Source organism: Dendrobates tinctorius, unplaced genomic scaffold (assembly GCF_039654945.1).
Source record: "Dendrobates tinctorius isolate UK_male_01 unplaced genomic scaffold, ASM3965494v1 ptg000095l, whole genome shotgun sequence".
Classification (NCBI taxonomy): domain Eukaryota; kingdom Metazoa; phylum Chordata; class Amphibia; order Anura; family Dendrobatidae; genus Dendrobates; species Dendrobates tinctorius.
The window spans coordinates 7,819,290-7,843,018 of record NW_027361763.1 but is presented as its reverse complement, the minus strand read 5'-3'; the positions used below and the strand labels follow the sequence as shown (position 1 = coordinate 7,843,018).

Below are 23,729 nucleotides of genomic sequence, written 5' to 3'. Positions count from 1 at the left end.
AACAATGTAACAGTCCATGTAGCTCCTAGTAGTAACAATGTAACAGTCCATGTAGCTCCTAGTAGTAACAATGTAACAGTCCATGTAGCTCCTAGTAGTAACAATGTAGCAGTCCATGTAGCTCCTAGTAGTAACAATGTAACAGTCCATGTAGCTCCTAGTAGTAACAATGTAGCAGTCTGTGTAGCTCCTAGTAGTAACAATGTAAAAGTCCGTGTAGCTCCTAGTAGTAACAATGTAACAGTCCATGTAGCTCCTAGTAGTAACAATGTAACAGTCCATGTAGCTCCTAGTAGTAACAATGTAGCAGTCCATGTAGCTCCTAGTAGTAACAATGTAACAGTCCATGTAGCTCCTAGTAGTAACAATGTAACAGTCCATGTAGCTCCTAGTAGTAACAATGTAACAGTCCATGTAGCTCCTAGTAGTAACAATGTAGCAGTCCATGTAGCTCCTAGTAGTAACAATGTAGCAGTCCATGTAGCTCCTAGTAGTAACAATGTAACAGTCCATGTAGCTCCTAGTAGTAACAATGTAACAGTCCATGTAGCTCCTAGTAGTAACAATGTAACAGTCCATGTAGCTCCTAGTAGTAACAATGTAGCAGTCCATGTAGCTCCTAGTAGTAACAATGTAGCAGTCCATGTAGCTCCTAGTAGTAACAATGTAACAGTCCGTGTAGCTCCTAGTAGTAACAATGTTGCTGTCTGTGTAGCTCCTAGTAGTAACAATGTAACAGTACATGTAGCTCCTAGTAGTAACAATGTAACAGTCCATGTAGCTCCTAGTAGTAACAATGTAACAGTCCATGTAGCTCCTAGTAGTAACAATGTAGCAGTCCATGTAGCTCCTAGTAGTAACAATGTAACAGTCCGTGTAGCTCCTAGTAGTAACAATGTTGCTGTCTGTGTAGCTCCTAGTAGTAACAATGTAACAGTACATGTAGCTCCTAGTAGTAACAATGTAGCAGTCCATGTAGCTCCTAGTAGTAACAATGTAACAGTCCATGTAGCTCCTAGTAGTAACAATGTAACAGTCCATGTAGCTCCTAGTAGTAACAATGTAACAGTCCATGTAGCTCCTAGTAGTAACAATGTAGCAGTCCATGTAGCTCCTAGTAGTAACAATGTAACAGTCCATGTAGCTCCTAGTAGTAACAATGTAGCAGTCTGTGTAGCTCCTAGTAGTAACAATGTAGCAGTCCATGTAGCTCCTAGTAGTAACAATGTAGCAGTCCATGTAGCTCCTAGTAGTAACAATGTTGCCGTCTGTGTAGCTCCTAGTAGTAACAATGTAGCAGTCTGTTTCACACCTAGTAGAAACAATGTAGATATCTTTGTATCTCCTGATAGTAATAACGTGGCAGTCTTCCTGGCACACTTTGATCCTTTTCTACTGTTCTTCTCCTCTGCAGGAACTGAAGGACCCTCACTGCAGGGATGAGATGGCGGCAGCTCGTGGGGCTCTGAAGAAGAATGCCACAATGCTGTACACGGCGTCACAAGCCTTCCTGCGCCACCCTGACGTGGCCGCCACGAGAGCCAACCGGGACTATGTGTTCAAACAAGTGCAGGAGGCGATTGCTGGCATCTCTAATGCCGCTCAGGCCACATCACCCACTGATGAGAAGCAGGGTCACACGGGCATTGGGGAACTCGCTGCCGCCCTCAATGAGTTTGATGTGAGTAGATCAGACCACATGCATGGTGGACAAATCTTTATAGCACGATGCTCTTGAGTTTACCTTGTAAATGCAGCAGCGCTCAGTTTGTCATTTACACATAGCACTGCTGACTTTGCCAGTGCGCTATTTTTTATGCCTTGTAGGAACTTACAGATAGTATTTCTGGTGACTTTAAGTCTTTTGGGAAATGACACATAGCTAATTGCCATGAATTGCTCATGAGTAGCTCAGCTCTGCTACATCTGATTTATGAACTGTATTTGTAATGGTTAGCGGTTTTGATTTTTGTACCACTGCAATAATTTTTCTGAAAAAAGACCATAAACATATAACTTGCATTGTTTAAATGCTGCTGTTCTCCTGAATCCAGTGCTGTTTTTATTTTGTTCCTGTTCCTCTCGGTTCCTGAGATATGACCTTCTATTCCCTGTATCCAAGTCTAGTCTTATTATGTAGGGCGTGTGGTCTCCTGGAATACGCCCACAGACAAAAGTTAAGGGCCACGCCCACTTCATGTTTAAAATAAAATAATCCTAGTTTTACAGACAGAAAGCAAAGGGGCGTATCTCAGGAACGGAGAGGCACAGGAAGAAAAGAAAAACACCACCGGATTCAGGAGAACAGCGGCATTTACAACAGGTAAAATATATTTATTTTTCTGACAAGTGATAGGTCCCCTTTAAGATGATGTATTCACTTTTCTTGCAGTCCTGTGTAAAACAACAAAATGGTTTGTCATTATTGAGTCACATAACAAACTTGGCTTTGCTAAATCTGACCAAATTAGCATCCCTACACCTGCGAATCTTTAGGGGTTGCTTTACTTGTCTACTGTGATAAATCATAGTTAAGGTAAAAGTTGTTTTCGCTTAATTCACTTTTTGCAACTTTTCAAGAAGTCACAGTATTGTTGCACAAATGTCCTCCTCCCCGAAGTGGTTTCATACATGCCAGAGTTTTTGCAACTCATTTTTGCAACATTTTGTAAAGTCGCAAAAGACACTAAAATAAAAGATAAAGGACATTTTTTGACTTTGCACAAAATTCATGTACCGCGTCTTTCATTTTTTAAAAAATTGATGAAAACGCATCAATGAAAATCAAGAATCAAAAAAGAAAAAAGTGAAGTAAAAAAGCAAATAATAAATGGAGGTCCATGTGATAGGCTGAAACACTAACTCGGCTCTGTTATTTTTAATTTTTTTTTTTTTCATATTAATCCTAATCAGTTCATTTTTCCTACTCTTGCAGTTACCATCTGATGGAATTATATACCTTATTATTTTCGATCACTTCCACAGCTTAAGCTAAATATTTAAGCAATTGTTATGGACTTTGTTTCTGAGACTAGGGACTAGTGATGAGCGAATTTGTTCAGAAAACGATCGCCAAATATAAATAAGGCACGAAGATGGCACATTTGGATTCGTGATCGGAAACACAAGCAAAATTATATAAAATCGGTAACATTCGGTAAAAGTGAGAGAAAATATTTGCGCTGCCATAAAAGTATTTTCAGCACTTTAGCAACCATAATGGTGGTGTACTGCATCATAAGCGTTTGGCACATGTTTGATGAGGGGAGGAGGTTTGCAGAGCTCAGAGGGGTGGCGTTCTTGTAAACAGTCATTTTTTTCCCTAACTTTATGTGTGTACATTGCAGATAGCCAATCAGGGCACAGGAAATAACCACAATGTCCTAGTACATCAGCTTGTGTCATTGGCTGCTGAAATAACATGTCACTCTCAATATAAAGAGAGGAAATCTTGTTTTAGAGCCATTTTGACACTGTAACAGCTCAATGAGGCTGCTCCTGACGCTGCCACTGTTAGCAGCAAGATTTTAGCTAGTTAGCTAGGCGGTTGTATAGATAGTATAGCTAGCTAGTATCCAGTGTGGCTGTTAAATTTACCTTCCAGCCCTTTTTTTTTTTGGGGGGGGGGGCATTACTGAGGTCCACAGATAAAGCCATCAGGGCACATGTCCTACAAGTGTGTTGTACACTGCTTCTATTGTACTCCATGCACAAGTATAGCATTCTAAATAATATTTCTTCACTAGCTAAATGTGAAAAAGCCTGCTGTATCCCACCTTGTCATTTAGTGCTATGATTATATGAAACTGTCTGCAGACCTAAGGCACATTAAAAAAATATATATAATTTTTCAGTTGCAAAAAGTTAGACAACCCGCAGTATCACACTTTGTCATTATGCTGGGTTGAAATTAAGCTGTAGAGGCCTCATCCAGAGGGCACAAAAAATTCTTCTGCTATTAATGTAGGTAACAGCAGGTACGCAGGATGCAGTTACGAGACGCGAGACTGAATTGAACTTTGGCTATAGAACTTTTATGAATTTAAGCCACTAGGGCTATGCTAAACAACCAAAAATTAATAACAGCTACTGTCTTCGCATTGACTCTGCATAAACAAACACTTTAAAAATTAACACGACTAATCTGGCAAGGGTCCTTTTTTCTTATAGTGTCACTTATCCGTCCTGACGTCCCTCGGCGTCTCTGATGAGGCTGCGTTGGCGTCGCAGCCGCTGGGCCCAGCTGCTGAGGATCTGTCGTAGTCTTCGGGCGCCCAGCACCCAGGAGGAGATGGGGCACAACAGGCCCTGAGGAAGTCCTTTGATGAGGTGACCCCCTGTAGAAACAGCGGGGTTCTGATCGTGAGTTCAATGAGACTCCAGTCTCCACGCAGGGTTGTGTCGCAGTTACCAGGAGTGGCGGTTGGTAGGCCACGTTCACTGCTTGGGCCTAGGCGAAGGAGTAGATGATGAAGAGACCGCAGCCGCGGTCTGAAGTGGGGCGGCAGCGGGGGCTGGAGTGGAGCGGCAGCGGCTGCGAGGGGCGGCGGACCAGCCGTGACAGGCTGATGCACAGCGGTAACAGTTGCGGACCACCGTGGGCAAGAAGTGACCCCGGATCAGAGTGAAGCGACGGTCTCTTGTTGGTAGGTTTGGCGCTTACTCTCTGCAGGCCACAGTAAGTCTCCCCTCTGCCGATGGTCTCCTTTCTGGTCACCGTCAGTCACTCTGGCACTCTCAGACTCCCACAGTCTCTTGCTTCGTGTCTGCCGTTCCGCCAACTGACTCCCCTGCGCGCTCCCTGTCCCTTTTATACTCGCCCCTCCCCTTGCTGTCCTGTCACTCTCAGCAGTCCACTCTCCTCCTTCGTTCCCCAGGTACTGTTTCCTTAGGAACCTAGATGCGGTCCCCTTGGTTCCGGCCCAGACACTCTGCGGGGGCCCTCCTCCCTACATTAACATTACACAGTAAGGGACCTGACTTTCAGATAGTTTGTAGCATCTAGTGTGTTAAAGAGGCCTGATCAAGAGGCCACCAAAAAATTATTGTTTTCCTAATGTCATACAGTAAGGGATATCTGACTTTCAAATTGTTTGCAGCATATCTTCTTTGTCATACAGGACTCATCCACACTCCAACAATTATTTCTTCTGTGACTAACACGATACAGCATGCCATATTTCACCTTAGAATTTACTGTCACTCAAATTCAGCTGTTTTCAGAGCTCACCGGTGCAGTGTTCTTATTTTTTATTGCTAATTCTGTGCTCTTGCCACATTATCTGAGCAGCATGACTAGGAAAAGCGAGGCCATGGTGGAAGGAGAATTAGGATTGGTGTTCAAGGCGTACATGGGGAAGGTGGTAATGTTTGTGAAACACTAGTGAACCAATGTCACGTCTTATAGCCTGGGCTAACGCAGTACGGACTTGGCGCATATCACGTTTACAGAATGGGCACAGATTAAGGACCTCTGCACCCTGCTGCACAGTATTGAAATGGCTACTAAGATGGTTAGCGCTGATGACGTCATCATCAGCATCATTATTCCTGTCATCTATATGCTGGAGCAGACTTTGAATAGCCTGAGGGATGAGATGGTGGTCCCAGAAGAAGTGGAGAAAGCAGAGGAAGATGCAGAAGGGATAAAATTGTCTCTAAGTTCCCGACTGTCGTCACACAGGCGCGTGCCAAGGGAGGGTTGATTACTGCATCGAGGTGGGTTGGTGGTAACAGACAAACTGGTTCAAGATCCGAGGAACAAATGGAGGAGGAAGAGGTGATGGACGAGCAACTGTCAGATGAAGAGGATAATCCTCCCCTCTCTGTTGCTCGTGGTTGGCAGGAGTGGATGGAGGACACAATCCTCATTTTTACCCAGCCACCAACACAGCATGGTCTTGGACGTCATGGTAAAGCCCAATAAACTGTGTGAGGGCCTTCTTCCTGCACTATCTGTAACATGATCCCCGTATAGTTATGAATAGGAATACTGCTGACTACTGGGTTGCCACTTTATTAGATCCACGTTATAAAACCAAATTTTGCCAGATGATTCCCACCATAGAAAGGGTCCGGGGAATGCTGGAGTATCAAACACACACTTTTGCACAACCTTAAGAGATCTTTTCCCCAATACAGCAGTGAAGCACACAGTTTGCATTGCAGCTCTAGACTTCCAACCTCCGGCACATCAATTCGTCAACGCCAAACATTAGCTGCAGCAGAAGCAGTGGTGGAAGCAATTTCTGTGAGTCCTTTGACACTTTTTTTAGACAAACTCGTGCTCTAGCACAACAGAGTCCAAGTCTTACAAGTGGTGAACGAATGGAGAGGATGGTGCAGGAGTATCTAGAACTAAATATCAGTACCATCAGGGAGGGTTTGGAATCTTTCACATTTTGGTCTTCTAAAATGGATGAGTGGTCTGAGCTTGCCTCACAGGTTTTCTCGTGCCCGGCAGAGCCAGCGTTCTCCCAGAACGTGTCTTCAGCGCTGGTGGTGTCCTGACGGTTAAGTGCATACAGCTGTCCTCTGAAAGTGTATCTGGTAGCATTTGGGGCCGCGATAAGGTGTTGTGCATGCATTTGTTTTTGCCTCCCATTGATATAAATGGTGTTTGGTTATGTTCGGCGAATATTCGATGAATTAATCAGTGAATTTTGCAAATTCGGCGAACGTAATCCGAACCAAAAATTGAAATATTCGCTCATCTCTACTAGGGACCATAAAGGAAGAAAAAGTCAAATAAAAAATAATTATATCTAGCTCATATTTAGATATTTATCACCAGAAAAGACGTTAATTGAATATTTACTTTCATTGTTACAATGTATCATATTACAAATTGGAAGAAACCAGTGCCAAATATTAGAATTTATCATGCTGTCATTTTTAAATGTAAACAAATAAGTATAGAAACAAGTATATTCACACATTTTATGAAGAAAGAACCTAAAAAAAGGACAGAATATTAAATGTTGAATATACCAAATCATTGTACCTACAGGGACGAGACTGATTTTAAAAAGATAGCAACAGCGCCATCCAGTGGACAAATGTAAGCATTGCAGGCTATCATAAAATCGAATCAAGGAGAAAACCTGGAGATTCTAGAAAGAGAAATTTCTAAATTGTGCCCAAAGAAACTGGCAGGAGTCTTGGCTTAGGGACGACTCATAAATTTTGTTTTATTGTTATATGGCAGATCTTTAGATATGAGAAGATAAATGTAGGTAGTTCTCCCTTAACCCCTTCCTGACATCCGACGTACTATCCCGTCCATGGGACCCGGGCCTCTATGCCCATGGACGGGATAGTACGTCTACCGCGATCAGCGTCGCCCACGTGGTGAGCGCTGCTGATCGCGGCCGGGTGTCAGCTGATTATCACAGCTGACACCCGGCACAATGTGTCAGGGGCGGTCACGGACCGCCCTCGACACGTTAACCCCTTGCACACCGCGATCAAACATGATCGCAGTGTACCGGGAGTTAAAGGGAAGCATCGGCAGGGAGGGGGCTCCCTCCGTGCTTCCCTGAGCCCCCCACAGCAGCGCAATGTGCAGTGCTGCTGCGGGGGGCTCTTTTCCTCCAGGCCCCCGAATCCAAGATGGCGACGGGGGCCTTCGGGGGCCTGGAGGAAGCTGGCTTCCTCAGTGCCTGCAAAGTGCAGGCAAGAGGAAGTCTTCTTCAATGCCTGTGACAGATTGCTGATCTGTCACAGTGATCTGTGATGTGACAGATCAGCGATCTGTCACAGGACAGTGATGTCCCACCTGGGACTATGTAATAAAGTAAAAAAAAATAAAAAAAAGTGTAAAAATAATTTTAAAAAAATCGCCAAATAAATTAGTAAAAAAAAAAAAAAATATTCCCCAATAAATTCATTTTTTGAAAATAAAAAAAAAACCAAAACAATAAAAGTACACATATGAGGTATCGCCGCGCCCGTAACGACCTGCCCTATAAAACTGTCCCATTAGTTAACCCCTTTAGCGAACCCCTTAAAAAATAAAAATAAAAAACGAATAAAAAAATAATGATTTATTATCATACCGCCAAACAAAAAGTGTAATAACGCGCGATCAAAAAGACCCATATAAATATCCATGGTGCCGCTGAAAACGTCATCTTGTCCCGCAAAAAATGAGCTGCCACACAGTATCATCAGCAAAAAAATAAAAAAGTTATAGCTCGCAGAATAAAGCGATGCAAAAATAATTATTTTTTATATAAAATAGTTTTCATTGCATAAAACCGACAAAACATAAAAAAACGACCTAAATGAGGTATCACTGTAACCATAGTGACCCGAAGAATAAAAACGCTTTATCAATTTTACTGCACGCAGAACGGTGTAAACGCACTCCCCCAAAAGAAATTCATGAAACGCTAGTTTTTGTTCATTCTGCGTCCCAAAAATTGGAATAAAAAGCGATCAAAAAATGTCACGTGCCCGAAAATGGTACCAATAAAAACGTCAACTCGTCCCGCAAAAAATAAGACCTCACATGGCTCGGTGGGTCAAAATACGGAAAAATTATAGCTCTCAATATGTGGTGATGCAAAAGCTATTTTTACAATAAAAAGTGTCTTTTAGCGTGCGACAGCTGCCAAAAATAAAAACCGCCATAAATAGTAAATCAAACCCCCCGTTATCACCCCCTTAGTTAGGGAAAAATAATAAAATTAAAAAAATGTATTTATTTCCATTTTTCCATTAGGGTTAGGGTTAGGGCTAGGGTTAGGGCTAGGGTTAGGGTTAGGGCTAGGGTTAGGGTTAGGGCTAGGTTTAGGGCTAGGGTTAGGGCTGAGATTAGGGTTAGGGCTGAGATTAGGGTTAGGGGTGTGTTCGGGTTCGGGTTGGAGTTAGAATTGGGGGTTTCCACTGTTTGGGCACATCAGGGGCTCTCCAAATGCAACATTGCGTCTGATCTCAATTCCAGCCAATTCTGAGTTGAAAAAGTCATATGGTGCTCCTTCCCTTCCAAGCTCTGCCATGCGCCCAAACAGTGTTTTACCCCCACATGTAGGGTATCAGCCTACTCAGGACAAATTGCAAAACAATTTTTGGGGTCCAATTTCTCCTGTTACCCTTAGGAAAATAATAAATTGGGGGCAAAAATATCATCCGAGCGTTATAAACTTCTGTGAAGCACTTGGGGGTTCAAAGTGCTCACCACACATCTAGATAAGTTCCGTGGGGGGGTCTAGTGTCCAAAATGGGGTCACTTGTGGGGAGTTTCAATAGTTTAGGTACATCAGGGGCTCTCCAAACGCACATGACACCCGCAGACCATTCCATCAAAGTCTGCATTCCAAAATGGCACTGCTTCCCTTCCGAGCCCCGACGTGTGTCCATACTGTAGTTTTCTCCCACATATGGGGTGTCAGCGTACTCATGACAAATTGGACAACAACTTTTGTGGTCCAATTTCTCCTTTTACCGTTGGGAAAATGAAAAAATTGGGGACTAATTGATCATGTTTGTGGAAAAAATACGATTTTTTTTATTTTCATGCCCGGGCATTATAAACTTCTGTGAAGCCCTTGGGGGTTCAAAGTGCTCACCACACATCTAGATAAGTTCCTTAGGGGTTCTTGTTTCCAAAATGGGGTCATTTGTGGGTGTTTCCACTGTTTAGGTACATTAGGGGCTCTCCAAAGGCAACATGACACCCGCAGACCATTCCATCAAAGTCTGCATTCCAAAACGTCACTACTTCCCTTCCGAGCCCTGACGTGTGTCCATACAGTAGTTTTCTCCCACATATGGGGTATCAGCATACTCAGGACAAATTGGACAACAACTTTTGGGGTCCAATTTCTCCTGTTACCCTTGGGAAAATAAAAAAAAAATGGTGACTAAAAGATCATGTTTGTGGAAAAAATACGAATTTTTTATTTTCACGCCCGGGCGTTATAAACTTCTGTGAAGCACTGGGGGGTTCAAAGTGCTCACCACACAACCAGATAAGTTCCTTGGGGGGTCTAGTTTACAAATGGTGTCATTTGTGGGGGGTTTCCACTATTTAGGTACATCAGGGGTCTTCCAATCGCGACATGGTGTCCGATCTCAATTCCAGCCAAAAACGTCAAATGGCGCTGCTTCCCTTCCGAGCTCTGCCATGCGCCCAAATAGTGGTTTACCCCCACATGTGGGGTATCAGCGTACTCAGGACAAATTGGACAACAACTTTTGGGGTTCAATTTCTCCTGTTACCCTTGGGAAAATAAAAAATTTGGGGACTAATTGATCATGTTTGTGGAAAAAATACGATTTTTTTATTTTCATGCCCTGGCATTATAAATTTCTGTGAAGCCCTTGGGGGTTCAAAGTGCTCACCTCACATATAGATAAGTTCCTTAGGGGGTCTAGTTTTCAAAATGGGGTCATTTGTGGGGGGTTTCCACTATTTAGGTACATTAGGGGCTCTCCAAAGGCAACATGACACCCGCAGACCATTCCATCAATGTCTGCATTCCAAAACGTCACTACTTCCCTTCCGAGCCCTGACGTGTGTCCATACAGTAGTTTTCTCCCACATATGGGGTGTCAGCTTACTCAGGACAAATTGGACAACAACTTTTGGGGTTCAATTTCTCCTGTTACCCTTGGGAAAATAAAAAAATTGGGGAATAATTGATCATGTTTGTGGAAAAAATACGATTTTTTTATTTTCATGCCCTGGCATTATAAACTTCTGTGAAGCCCTTGGGGGTTCAAAGTGCTCACCTCACATCTAGATAAGTTCCTTAGGGGGTCTAGTTTTCAAAATGGGGTCATTTGTGGGGGGTTTCCACTGTTTAGGTACATTAGGGGCTCTCCAAAGGCAACATGACACCCGCAGACCATTCCATCAATGTCTGCATTCCAAAACGTCACTACTTCCCTTCCGATCCCCGACATGTGCCCATACAGTAGTTTTCTCCCACATATGGGGTATCAGCATACTCAGGACAAATTGGACAACAACTTTTGGGGTCCAATTTCTCCTGTTACCCTTGGGAAAATAAACAAAAAATGGTGACTAAAAGATCATGTTTGTGGAAAAAATACGAATTTTTTATTTTCACGCCCGGGCGTTATAAACTTCTGTGAAGCACTGGGGGGTTCAAAGTGCTCACCACACAACTAGATAAGTTCCTTGGGGGGTCTAGTTTACAAATGGTGTCATTTGTGGGGGGTTTCCACTATTTAGGTACATCAGGGGTTTTCCAATCGCGACATGGTGTCCGATCTCAATTCCAGCCAAAAACGTCAAATGGCGCTGCTTCCCTTCCGAGCTCTGCCATGCGCCCAAATAGTGGTTTACCCCCACATGTGGGGTATCAGCGTACTCAGGACAAATTGCACAATAACTTTTAGGGTGCTGTTACCCTTGAAAAAATAAGAATTGAGGGTGAAAAGATCATTTTTGTGGAAAAAATATGATTTTTTATTTTTGTACGGCTTTATGTTATAAACTTCTGTGAAGCCCTTGGGGGTTCAAAGTTCTCACCACACATCTAGATAAGTTCCTTAGGGGGTCTAGTTTCCAAAATGGTGTCATTTGTGGGGGGTTTCCACTGTTTTGGTACATCAGGGGTTTTCCAATCGCGACATGATGTCCGATCTCAATTCCAGCCAAAACCGTCAAATGGCGCTGCTTCCCTTCCGAGCTCTGCCATGCGCCCAAATAGTGGTTTACCCCCACATGTGGGGTATCAGCAAACTCAGGACAAATTGCACAATAACTTTTAGGGTCCTGTTACCCTTGGGAAAATAAAAATTGGGGTGAAAAGATCATTTTTGTGGAAAAAATATGATTTTTTAATTGTACCGCTGTACGTTATAAACTTCTGTAAAGCCCTTGTGGGTTCAAAGTTCTCACCACATATCTAGATAAGTTCCTTGGGGGGGTCTAGTTTCCAAAATGGGGTCACTTGTAGGGGGTTTCCACTGTTTAGGTACATCAGGGACTCTCCAAACGTGACATGGCGTCCGATCTGAATTCCAGCCAGTTTTGCATTGAAAAAGTCAAACGGCGCTCCTTCCATTCTGAGCTCTGCCATGCGCCGAAACAGTCGTTCCCCCCCACAAATCAGGTATCAGCGTACTCAGGACAAATTGCACAATAACTTTTGCAGTCCAATTTCTCCTGTTACCCATGGTAAAATAAAAAAAATTGAACCTGAAGTATTTTTTTTGTGAAAAAAAGTTAGATGTTCATTTTTTTTTAAATATTCAAAAAAATTCCTGTGACGCACCTAAAGGGTTAATAAACTTCTTGAATGTGGTTTTGAGCACCTTAAGGGGTGCAGTTTTTAGAATGGTGTCACTTTTGGGTATTTTCTATCATATAGACCCCTCAAAGTGGCTTCAAATGTGATGTGGTCCTAAAAATAAAATGGTGTTGTAAAAATGAGAAATCGCTGGTCAACTTTTAACCCTTATAACTTCCTAACAAAAAAAAATTTTGGTTCCAAAATTGTGCTGATGTAAAGTAAACATGTGGGAAATGTTAGTTATCAAGTTTTTTGTGTGCCGTATCTCTGTGATTTAAGGGCATAAAAATTCAAAGTTGGAAAATTGCGAAATCTTCAAAATTTTTGCCAAATTTCCGTTTTTTTCACAAATAAACGCAAGTTATTTGAATGAAATTTTACCACTAACATGAAGTACAATATGTCACGAGAAAACATTGTCAGAATCACCAGGATCCATAGAAGCATTCCAGAGTTATGACCTCATAAAGGTACAGTGGTCAGAATTGTAAAAATTGGCCCGGTCATGAACGTGCAAACCACCCTTGAGGGTGAAGGGGTTAAAGAACACCTTTGAAGCTGAAAAATTGAAAATTGGAAAAAATAAATATTAGCAAAGAAGATAAGTAAATCGTTGAAAAGTGAAAAATTAAATTAGCAAATTCTTTCAAGTTTGTTCTGTCTGGTCTTCATCACGGCCCGCACTGACCAGGATTGGCAGGTAATAATGTCATGTGGGGACGCACCGTCATGATGTCGCATGATTCCTGGTCAGTGTCCCACACTGCAGTGTCATCATGTTGCCAGGACTATTCAGGGAGGAGGGAAACGGTAAATTAGGTAAAAACTTAACTGGACCTGGGTCGGCCGTGCTGGGAGCCGAATGGGGAAAATGTGGGCCAGTGAGAGGTGAGCGTTATTTTTGTTTAATCCTTCCCCACCTCTTTTTAAGTCAGCAAAATAGCAGCGAGATAACCGCAAACAGCAAATTGCAAAAATATTCAGATTTTTTAGAATCTGAGTTTTTTTGGGGGAAAATCTCTATATATGATACCGAATGTATGTATGTATGTATGTATGTATGTGTGTGTGTGTATCACCAACCAATCACGAAGCATGTTTCATTTCACCAGAGCTGTTCAAAAGAAGCTGAGCTGTGATTGGTTGCTATGAGCAACAGTTTTCTTTGCAACTAATCACTAAGCATCTCTCATTTCGCCAGAGCTGGTTAAAACAAGCTGAGCTGTGATTAGTTGCTATGAGCAAGTTTTCCCACTTGACAACACCTCAGCAGACACTGACATGGTGGGAGAAATCTAGCATCCCCAGGAACATAAGCTGCCAGCCATTGTCTGCCCCCCAGAAAGGAGCTGAGAGCACATGACAGAAATGAATCCCCCCTCCCTGCCCATATCCCCATCACACATCCTCCATCCCAAAGGCACATATTCCCTCTTAAAGGGATCTCCGGTATGGAAGTCAGAGCAAATCCACTCAGCGCTCTGTTTCTGACCCCAAGGCCCCTTTTAAAGGGATCCCCGGTATGGAAGTCAGGGCAATTGCCTTCAAATGCTCTGGTACTGACCCCAGGCTCTCTTAAAGGAAACTCCTGTGCAGAAGTTAGGGCAAATCCCTCACGCTCTGATTCTGACCCCAGAGTTCTCTTAAAGGGATCATTGGTATGCAATTCAGGGTAAATCCCTCAGCGCTCTGGTTCTGACGCCAGGCCTCTCTTAATAGGATCCCCGGTACGGAAGTTAGGACCGCTCCACTCTGCGTTCTGGTTCTGACCCCAGGCTGACAGGATGATGTGGGATATTAGTGGCAGTAGTCCGGTGTCTCTGGCTGACGGGATGATGTGGGATATTAGGGGTAGTAGTCCGGTGGTTCTGACTCCAGGACGATGTGGGATATTAGGGGGAGTAGTCCGGAGGCTCTGGCTGATGGGATGATGTGGGATATTAGGGGTAGTAGTCCGGTGGCTCTGGCTGATGGGATGATGTGGGATATTAGGGGTAGTAGTCCGGTGGCTCTGGCTGACGGGATGATGTGGGATATTAGGGGTAGTAGTCCAGTGGCTCTGGCTGACGGGATGATGTGGGATATTAGGGGTAGTAGTCCGGTGGCTCTGGCTGACGGGATGATGTGGGATATTAGGGGTAGTAGTCCGGTGGCTCTGGCTGACGGGATGATGTGGGATATTAGGGGTAGTAGTCCGGTGGCTCTGGCTGATGGGATGATGTGGGATATTAGGGGTAGTAGTCCGGTGGCTCTGGCTGACGGGATGATGTGGGATATTAGGGGCAGTAGTCCGGTGGTTCTGACTCCAGGACCATGTGGGATATTAGGGGGAGTAGTCCGGAGGCTCTGGCTGATGGGATGATGTGGGATATTAGGGGTAGTAGTCCGGTGGCTCTGGCTGAGCGGATGATGTGGGATATTAGGGGTAGTAGTCCGGAGGCTCTGGCTGATGGGATGATGTGGGATATTAGGGGTAGTAGTCCGGTGGCTCTGGCTGAGCGGATGATGTGGGATATTAGGGGTAGTAGTCCGGAGGCTCTGGCTGATGGGATGATGTGGGATATTAGGGGTAGTAGTCCGGTGGCTCTGGCTGATGGGATGATGTGGGATATTAGGGGTAGTAGTCCGGTGGCTCTGGCTGACGAGATGATGTGGGATATTAGGGGTAGTAGTCCGGTTGCTCTGGCTGACGGGATGATGTGGGATATTAGGGGTAGTAGTCCGGTGGCTCTTGCTGACGGGATGATGTGGGATATTAGGGGTAGTAGTCCGGTGGCTCTGGCTGATGGGATGATGTGGGATATTAGGGGTAGTAGTCCGGTGGCTCTGGCTGACGGGATGATGTGGGATATTAGGGGTAGTAGTCCGGTGGCTCTTGCTGACGGGATGATGTGGGATATTAGGGGTAGTAGTCCGGTGGCTCTGGCTGATGGGATGATGTGGGATATTAGGGGTAGTAGTCCGGTGGCTCTGGCTGACTGGATGATGTGGGATATTAGGGGTAGTAGTCTGGTGGCTCTGGCTGATGGGATGATGTGGAATATTAGGGGTAGTTGTCCGGTGGCTCTGGCTGATGGAACGATGTGGGATATTAGGGGTAGTAGTCCGGTAGCTCTGGCTGACGGAGTGATGTGGGATATTATAGTGAATGTGGCTATGCGGAGTGGGCGGGGCTCTAAACTCAGCTTTATATGTATATATATATAAAAGGAAAAAAAAGGAAAAAAAATAGGCAGCACTCAAATTAAATATGAAAACAGTGGATACTTTACTGTTCCTCAGGTGGCAACGTTTCAACGGTGACCTGTCTTTGTCACCTATTGTGCTGCCTATTTTTTTCCTTTTGTTAATTTGGCTGTTTGGACACTGCTGAATAGGTTTTGTACCTACTATATTATTTTGGTAGTGCTGCCCTTTTTTCTTGATTTATGTATATATATAGATATAATCATTATAATTTGTTATAACTAACCACAGTTAGTTACTATGCCCGGGCAGCGCCGACCTCTTCAGCTAGTTAGAGATAAATTTGATTTGTGTCAAGTCGATGGGTTGTGTGTCTAATTTTCAGAAAGCAAAGTTCATTCATTCATTTTCACTTTTCAGTTTGCAGATTAAGCCAAGTTTAAGATATTTATCTAAAGTGTCTCTGCCAGTAATATAGGCTGTCTGTAAGGTTTGTGTTTCTCTTTAAGTAATATAGGCTGGATATAAGTTATGTGTTGTCTCTCGCAGTAATATATGGTAAGTTGGATGTGAGGTCTGTCTGTCTCTCTCAGTAATATAGGCTGAATGTGAGATTTTGTTTGTCTCTCCCAGTAATATAGGCTGGATATGAGCTTTGTGTGTATTTCCAGTAATATAGGCTGTGTGTGAGCTATGTGTCTCTCCAGTAATATAGGCTGGATGTGAGCTCTTTGTGTCTCTCCCAGAAATATATGCTGGATATGAGCTTTGTGTGTCTTTCCAGTAATATAGTCAGGGTGTGAGCTATGTGTGTCTCTCAACTAATATAGGCTGGATATGAGCTGTATGTCTCTCCAATAATATAGGCTGAATGTGAGCTTTTGTTTGTCTCTCCCAGTAATATAGGCTGGATGTGAGCGTTGTGTGTCTCTCCAGTAATAAAGGCTGGATGTGAGCTCTGTGTATATCTCCCAGTAATGTACGCTGGATTTGAGCTCTGTGTGTTTCTCCCAGTAATATAAGCTAGATGATCTTTCCTAGCAATATAAGCTGGATGTGAGTTTTGTGTGACTGTCTCTATAACATAGGCTGGATGTGAGCTCTATGTGTCTCTCCCAATAATATAGGGTGAATGTGAGCTTTGTGTGACTCTCTCTGGAATAGAGGCTGGATGTGAGTTTGGTGTGTCTCTCCTAGTAAAATATGCTGGAAGTGAGCTCTGCTTATCCCTGCAATACAGGCTGGCTGTGAGGTCTGTGTGTCTACCCACTAATATTGTCTGGATGCGAGTTCTGCTTTTCTCTCTTATGAATATATGTTGGATGTGAGCTTTGCTTGCATTTCTCAGTGCTATAGGCTGCATGTGAGCTATGTGTCTTCTGCCATAATACAGGCTGATTATGAGCACTGTGTGTCTCTTCCAGTGATAAAGGCTGAATGTGAACTCTGAGTGTCTCTCTCAGTAATCTCAGCTGTGTGTGAGCTCTGTGTGTTTCCCCCAGTAATGTAGGCTGGATGTGAGCTTTGTGTATCTCTCTCAGTAATATAGGCTTCATACAAGCTCTGTGTCTCTTGTAGTAATAAAGGCTGGATATAAGCTTTACATGTCTCGACTCCACCATAATATAAACTGGATGTGAGCTCTGCCTTTCTCTTGTTGTTACATGCGAAGCACGTAAGGTCTGTGTGTATACTGAGTGCTACTATTATAAGCTTACATATCAGGACAGCTTCTATCCTGCACTTACAGGTGCTTCTCACAAAATTAGAATATCATCAAAAAAGTTCATTTATTTCAGTTCTTCAATGCAAAAAGTAAAACTCCTATATTATATAGAGTCATTACACAGAGTGATCTACTTCACGTGTTTATTTCTGTTAATGTTGTTGATTATGGCTTACAGCCAATGACAACCCAAAAGTCATTATCTCAGTAAATTAGAATACTTTATAACACCAGCTTTAAAAAATGATTTTAAAATCTGAGTTGTTGGCCTGCTGAAATGTGTGTTCAGTAAATGCACCCAGTACTTGGTCGGGCTCCTTTGGCATCAATTACTGCATCAATGCGGTGTGGCATGGAGGTGATCAGCCTGTGGCACTGCTGAGGGGTTATGGAAGCCCAGGTTGCTTTGATAGCAGCCATCAGCTCGTCTGCATTGTTGGGTCTGGTGTCGCTCATCTTCCTCTTGACAATACCCCATAGATTCTCTATAGGGTTAAGGTCAGGCGAGTTTGCTGCCAATCAAGCACAGTGATACTGTTGTTTGTACACCAGGTATTGGTACTTTTGGCAGTGTGGACAGGGGCCAAGTCCTACTGGAGAATGAAATTTCCATCTCCATAAAGCTTGTCGGCACAGGGAGTCATAAAGTGCTCTAAAATTTCCAGGTAGACGGCTGCGGTGACTTTGGTCTTGATAAAACACAGTGGACCTACACCAGCAGATGACATGGCTCCCCAAACCATCACTGATTGTAGAAACTTCACACTAGACCTCGAGCAGCTTGGATTGTGGCCTCTCCACTCTTCCTCCAGACTCTGAGACCTTGATTTCCAAATGAAATGCAAAATTTACTTTCGTCTGAAAACAATACCTTGGACCACTGAGCAACAGTCCAGTTCTTTTTCTCCTTGGCCCAGGTAAGACGCTTCTGGCGTTGTCTATTGGCCATGAGTGGCTGACTCAAGGAATGCGACACTTGTAGCCCATGTCCTGGATACGTTTGTGTGTGGTGGCTCTTGAAGCAATGACTCCAGCAGCAGTCCTCCTCATGTGAATCTTCACAAAATTTTTGAATGGCCTTTTCTTAACAATCCTTTCCAGGCTGCGGTTATCCCAGTTGCTTGTGCACCTTTTTCTACCACACTTTTTCCTTCCACTCAACTTTCCATTAATATGCTTGGATACAGCACTCTGTGAACAGCCGGCTTCTTTAGCAATGACCTTTTGTGGCCTACCTTCCTTGTGGAGTGTGTCAGTGACTGCCTTCTGGACATCTATCAGGTCAGCAGTATTTCCCATGATTGTGGAGCTACTGAAACAGACTAAGGGACATTTATAAACGCTTAGGAAGCCTTTCTAGGTGTTTTATGCTAATTATTCTAATTTACTGAGATGATGACTTTAGGGTTTTCATTGGCTGTAAGCCATAATCATCAACATTAACAGAAATAAACACGTGAAATACATCACTCTGTGTGTAATGACTCTATATAATATACGAGTTTCACTTTTTGTATTGAAGAACTGAAATAGATTTTTTTCTGCAACCTGTTATATCTGCCCTATCTGCAGATTACCGGATGTTCGGGTTCGGCTGAACAATTAAAAAAAAGTTTGGGTTCTGGTGCCAGAACAGTACCCGGACCCAAACCTGAACCCATACCCCATGCAATTAAATAGGGGGCCCAAATAACCAGTGTTTGCCTCACTGTCATGTGCATGCCATGCTGTCATTGCTTCTGGTTGGCAGTAAAATCATTACTGCCGGTCACACAGCCACGGTTCCCATGCAGTCAAATGATAGAGTGAGCCCGCAATTGTGATCAGAGGTAAAAAGTTTACCACCGGTCACTGGCGTCAGCTGATGGAACTACTGCCCCATCAGCCTATGCCTGCTGCCGCTAATAACACTGAGAGCAGGAGGCGACTAATGGGAGTATTCATCAGCCAGCACCTGCGTGCTAAATAAATAATAAAAAAATAAATGGCATGGGTTCCCTTGCATTTTTGATAACCAGTCAGGCAAAAGTCACAGCTGGGAGATGCAACCCTCAGCTGTCAGCCTTAGCAAGGCTGGTTAACAATAATAGAGGGGTTCCCATGCTGCTTTTTAAGAATTTAAATAAATAATTAAACAAAACGGCATGGGGTCCGCCCTTATTGTTGATAACCATACCATGCTAAAGCAGACAGCTGGGGGCTGGTGTTCTCGGGGCCCCCTCAGCCTAAAAATTGCAGCCTGCAGTTGTATGGTAAATAAAGACACAGCCAGAATAAAATCTTTTATTAGAAATGAAACAAAACACAGTCTTCCATTTTTTATTTAAAAATAACAAACGCAGTTATACTCACCTTTATTACAGAGGACGAGGGATTCAATGGAACAGGCGTTAGGTGAGTATAACTGTGTTTGCTGCTTTTAAATAAAAAAGTAAAAGTGTTTTGTTTTATTTCAAATGAAGGACTTTCTTCTGGCTCTGTCTTTATTTACCATACAACAATAGGATTAGTAATGGAGAAGTGTCTTATAGACGCCTCTCCATTACTAAGCCGTGGGCTTAATGTCACCGTACATTACAAAGGTGATATCAACCCCACAAATATAAATGCCACTTACCACCACTACAGGGCAAGTGGGAAGAGTCGGGCAAAGCACCAGAATTTTTAGGCTGGGGGCGAGGCAATATCCATGTCCTTTTACCAGCCTGAGAATACAAGCTGTCTGCTTTATCAAGGCTGGTTGTCAAAAATGAGGGGACTGCATGCTGTTTTTTTAATTATTTATTTAAAAACATTGTGGGGACCCCTCTATTCTTGATAACCAGCCTTGCTAACCCTGACAGCTGAAGGTTGCAGCCCCCAGCTGTGAGTTTTACCTGTCTGGTTATCAAAAATACAGGGGAACCACACCATTTTTTTTATTATTATTATTTATTTAGAGTACAGGCACCAGCCGATGAATATTCCCATCAGCCGCTCCTGCTCTCACTGTTTTTAGTGGCAGCAGATGTAGACAGATAGGAGCAATAATCCCATCAGCTGATGACAGTGACTGGAGGTAAACTTTTTACCTCCTATCATAGCTGCGGGCTCATGCTGTCATTTGACAGCGTAGTAACCGCGGCTGTCTGACCAGCGGTGATGATTTTACCACTGATCAGAAGCAGTGCTTGCCACGCTGTCATGCACATGACAGCATGGCAAACACTGGATATTTGGGCCCCATGGGGGTCTGTGTTCGGTTTCCGGTCCCGTTACTGTTCTGCTACTAGAACCCAAACTTTTTTTTAACTGTTCAGCTGAACCCGAACTTGTGGGTTTGCCCATCCCTATCCACGAGTCTGCTCATCTCTGTTGGGAATGTCCTGTAGGGGATATGTTTGTGCATGGGCATGACAGCGCGACAAACACCCGGTGTTCTGGCATCTGAAGCCGAACAGTAACATGCACTTCATAGTGAAGTCCATGTTCGTTGTCCATGACGAAACAGTAGGTGTTCGGTACGGTCGCTGAACTTTACTGTTCTGGTTCATCCTGACTATTCGTGGATGTTTGGATTTGTCGGGTTTGACTAAACTGTATTCCAAGGTTCAGTTTGGGTACCAGAACTCTACCTGAACTTGAACCCGAACCCGAACTCCATAAAAGTCAATGAGGACCAAAATTTTGGTGTTGTAAAATGGTTGTAGTAAGGGAAAGGTGGCTGCAAAAGGAAGCAAAATGTGCGTAAGAGCAGGATAAGTGCCCTGCCTACAAATCTGGATAGGGAAATGAGTTAAAGGGGATTTCCATCAAGGTTCCTTTTAAAGTTTATTTTAATCAATAGATCCTGCCATCATAATAATTTCCACAATTGCATATGTTTTAAAAAAATGTATTTGTGCTGAGATAATCTTATAAATATGCCCCTGCTATGTATTGTGTAGAGACCGTACTCCACAGAGTATGTTTTGAAGAGTACCCCCACAGAGTCTCTTCTGCAGAGTACCCCACAGAATGTGGTTTGCAGAGTACTCCCACAAAAACGCCTGCAGAGTACCCCCACAGTGGTTAGTTTGCAGAGTACCCCACAGAGTTTGTTCTGCAGAGTACACCCACGGAGACTGTTTTGCAGAGTACCCACACAGTATGTTTTGAAGAGTACTCCCATAGAGTTTGTTCTGCAGAGTACCCCAAAGAATGTGTTCTGCAGAGTACTCCCACAGAAACGCCTGTAGAGTACCCCCACAGAGGTTAGTTTGCAGAGTACCCCACATAGTCTGTTCTGCAGAGTATCCCACATAGTCTGTTCTGCAGAGTACCCCCACAGTGGTTAGTTTGCAGAGTATCCCACACAGAGTGTGTTTTGCAGAGTATCCCACACAGAGTGTGTTTTGCAGAGTATCCCACACAGAGTGTGTTTTGCAGAGTACCCCCACATAAACACATGCAGAGTAACCCCAGAGAACCTTACACTATCCCTCACTTGAGCAGCGTCCTATCCTTACATTAGTCAGAGCACAATGGTGGCGCTGCTCATGATCTGGCGGTTGTATAGTTTGGGTCACGTGGTGCGTTAGTACTCAGCCTGGTTGTGATGGCTATGGAAGTGCCTACAGCCGAAAAGCTTGACTTTGGTAGCCTATTGATTTATTAATGTAATAGTAACGTGTGTTATGAATACGTTTTATAGCTTAAAGGAAGAATTACATTAAAGTTCATCTAATATATAAAGCTCAATGTGTGTATGTGTGTATGTCCGGGATAGGCATCGGCACCGTCGCAGCTACAGCCACAAAATTTTGCACAGTCACACTTCTGGACCCCGAGAGCGTCATAGGTTATGTTGTGAGGCGAAATTTTAACCCCGTGCGTTCCAATTCACCAATCAAGTTTGCCCCTATCTACATAATAGGTTGCAAGCCCCGCCCCTCATTATGATGTCATAATGGTTGCCATGGCGACGCTAATGTCATAATAGGTTGCAATGGCGAAGATGCTGTCACCATGGCAACCATTATGACATCATAATGAGGGGCGGGGCTTGCAACCTATTATGTAGATGTGTGAGGTAATACCAGTCAGTTAGGGTGTGTTGGTGGAAAGGCTGATGTCAGTCACATTACCTCTATGGGAGAGGATATAGAAACTGCCAGTTACAGACTATTTTTACAACAATAATGCCTCATAAGAAAAGGAAGTCCATGGCACGACGGTCAGCTGATGCAAAAAGAAAAGCTGCATTACGGGCCAATGAAAAATGTGAAGACCGAGAAACAAGGCTGACACACATGAGAACAGCAGCTGCTTCCTAAAGAGCCAATGAACTTTCTGAGGAGAGGGAAGCGAGGCTTGCAGACAAGAGAAGAAGAGCCCTATGGGGGTTCACATTCTATTTTGCTAACAGCAGTTATTAGCCCTGGCGAAGGTATATGGGCATGGGACTATGGGATGGAGGATGTGTGATGGGTATATGGGCACTGGACTATGGGATGGAGGATGTGTGATGGGTATATGGGCACTGGACTATGGGATGGAGGATATGTATGATGGGTATATGGGCACGGGACTATGGGATGGAGGATGTATGATGGGTATATGGGCACGGGACTATGGGATGGAGGATGTGTGATGGGTATATGGGCACTGGATTATGGGATGGAGGATATGTATGATGGGTATATGGGCACGGGACTATGGGATGGAGGATGTGTGATGGGTATATGGGCACGGGACTATGGGATGGAGAATATGTATGATGGGTATATGGGCACGGGACTGTGGGATGGTGGATATGTATGATGGGTATATGGGCACGGGACTATGGGATGGAGGATGTGTGATGGGTATATGGGCATGGGACTGTGGGATGGAGGATGTGTATGATGGGTATATGGGCATGGGACTATGGGATGGAGGATGTGTGATGGGTATATGGGCACGGGACTATGGGATGGAGGATATGTACGATGGGTATATGGGCACGGGACTATGGGATGGAGGATGTGTGATGGGTATATGGGCACTGGACTATGGGATGGAGGATATGTATGATGGGTATATGGGCACGGGACTATGGGATGGAGGATGTATGATGGGTATATGGGCACGGGACTATGGGATGGAGGATGTGTGATGGGTATATGGGCACTGGATTATGGGATGGAGGATATGTATGATGGGTATATGGGCACGGGACTATGGGATGGAGGATGTGTGATGGGTATATGGGCACGGGACTATGGGATGGAGAATATGTATGATGGCTATATGGGCATGGGACTGTGGGATGGTGGATATGTATGATGGGTATATGGGCACGGGACTATGGGATGGAGGATGTGTGATGGGTATATGGGCATGGGACTGTGGGATGGAGGATGTGTATGATGGGTATATGGGCACGGGACTATGGGAAGGAGGATATATATGATGGGTATATGGGCATGGGACTATGGGATGGAGGATGTGTGATGGGTATATGGGCACTGGACTATGGGATGGAGGATATGTATGATGGGTATATGGGCACGGGACTATGGGATGGAGGATGTGTGATGGGTATATGG

The 23,729-nt window shown here is 44.0% G+C and overlaps 1 protein-coding gene across 1 annotated transcript in view; it reads left to right on the top strand.

The window, feature by feature from the left end:
* The window catches only part of LOC141098747 (catenin alpha-2-like), a 767,899-nt gene that overhangs the window by 692,582 nt on the left and 51,588 nt on the right, over positions 1-23,729 (top strand). Inside the window, exon 6 of the mRNA XM_073586719.1 lies at positions 1,415-1,681. Within this exon, the coding sequence (XP_073442820.1) occupies positions 1,415-1,681 (267 nt within the window). The remainder of the gene's footprint in view (positions 1-1,414; positions 1,682-23,729) is intronic.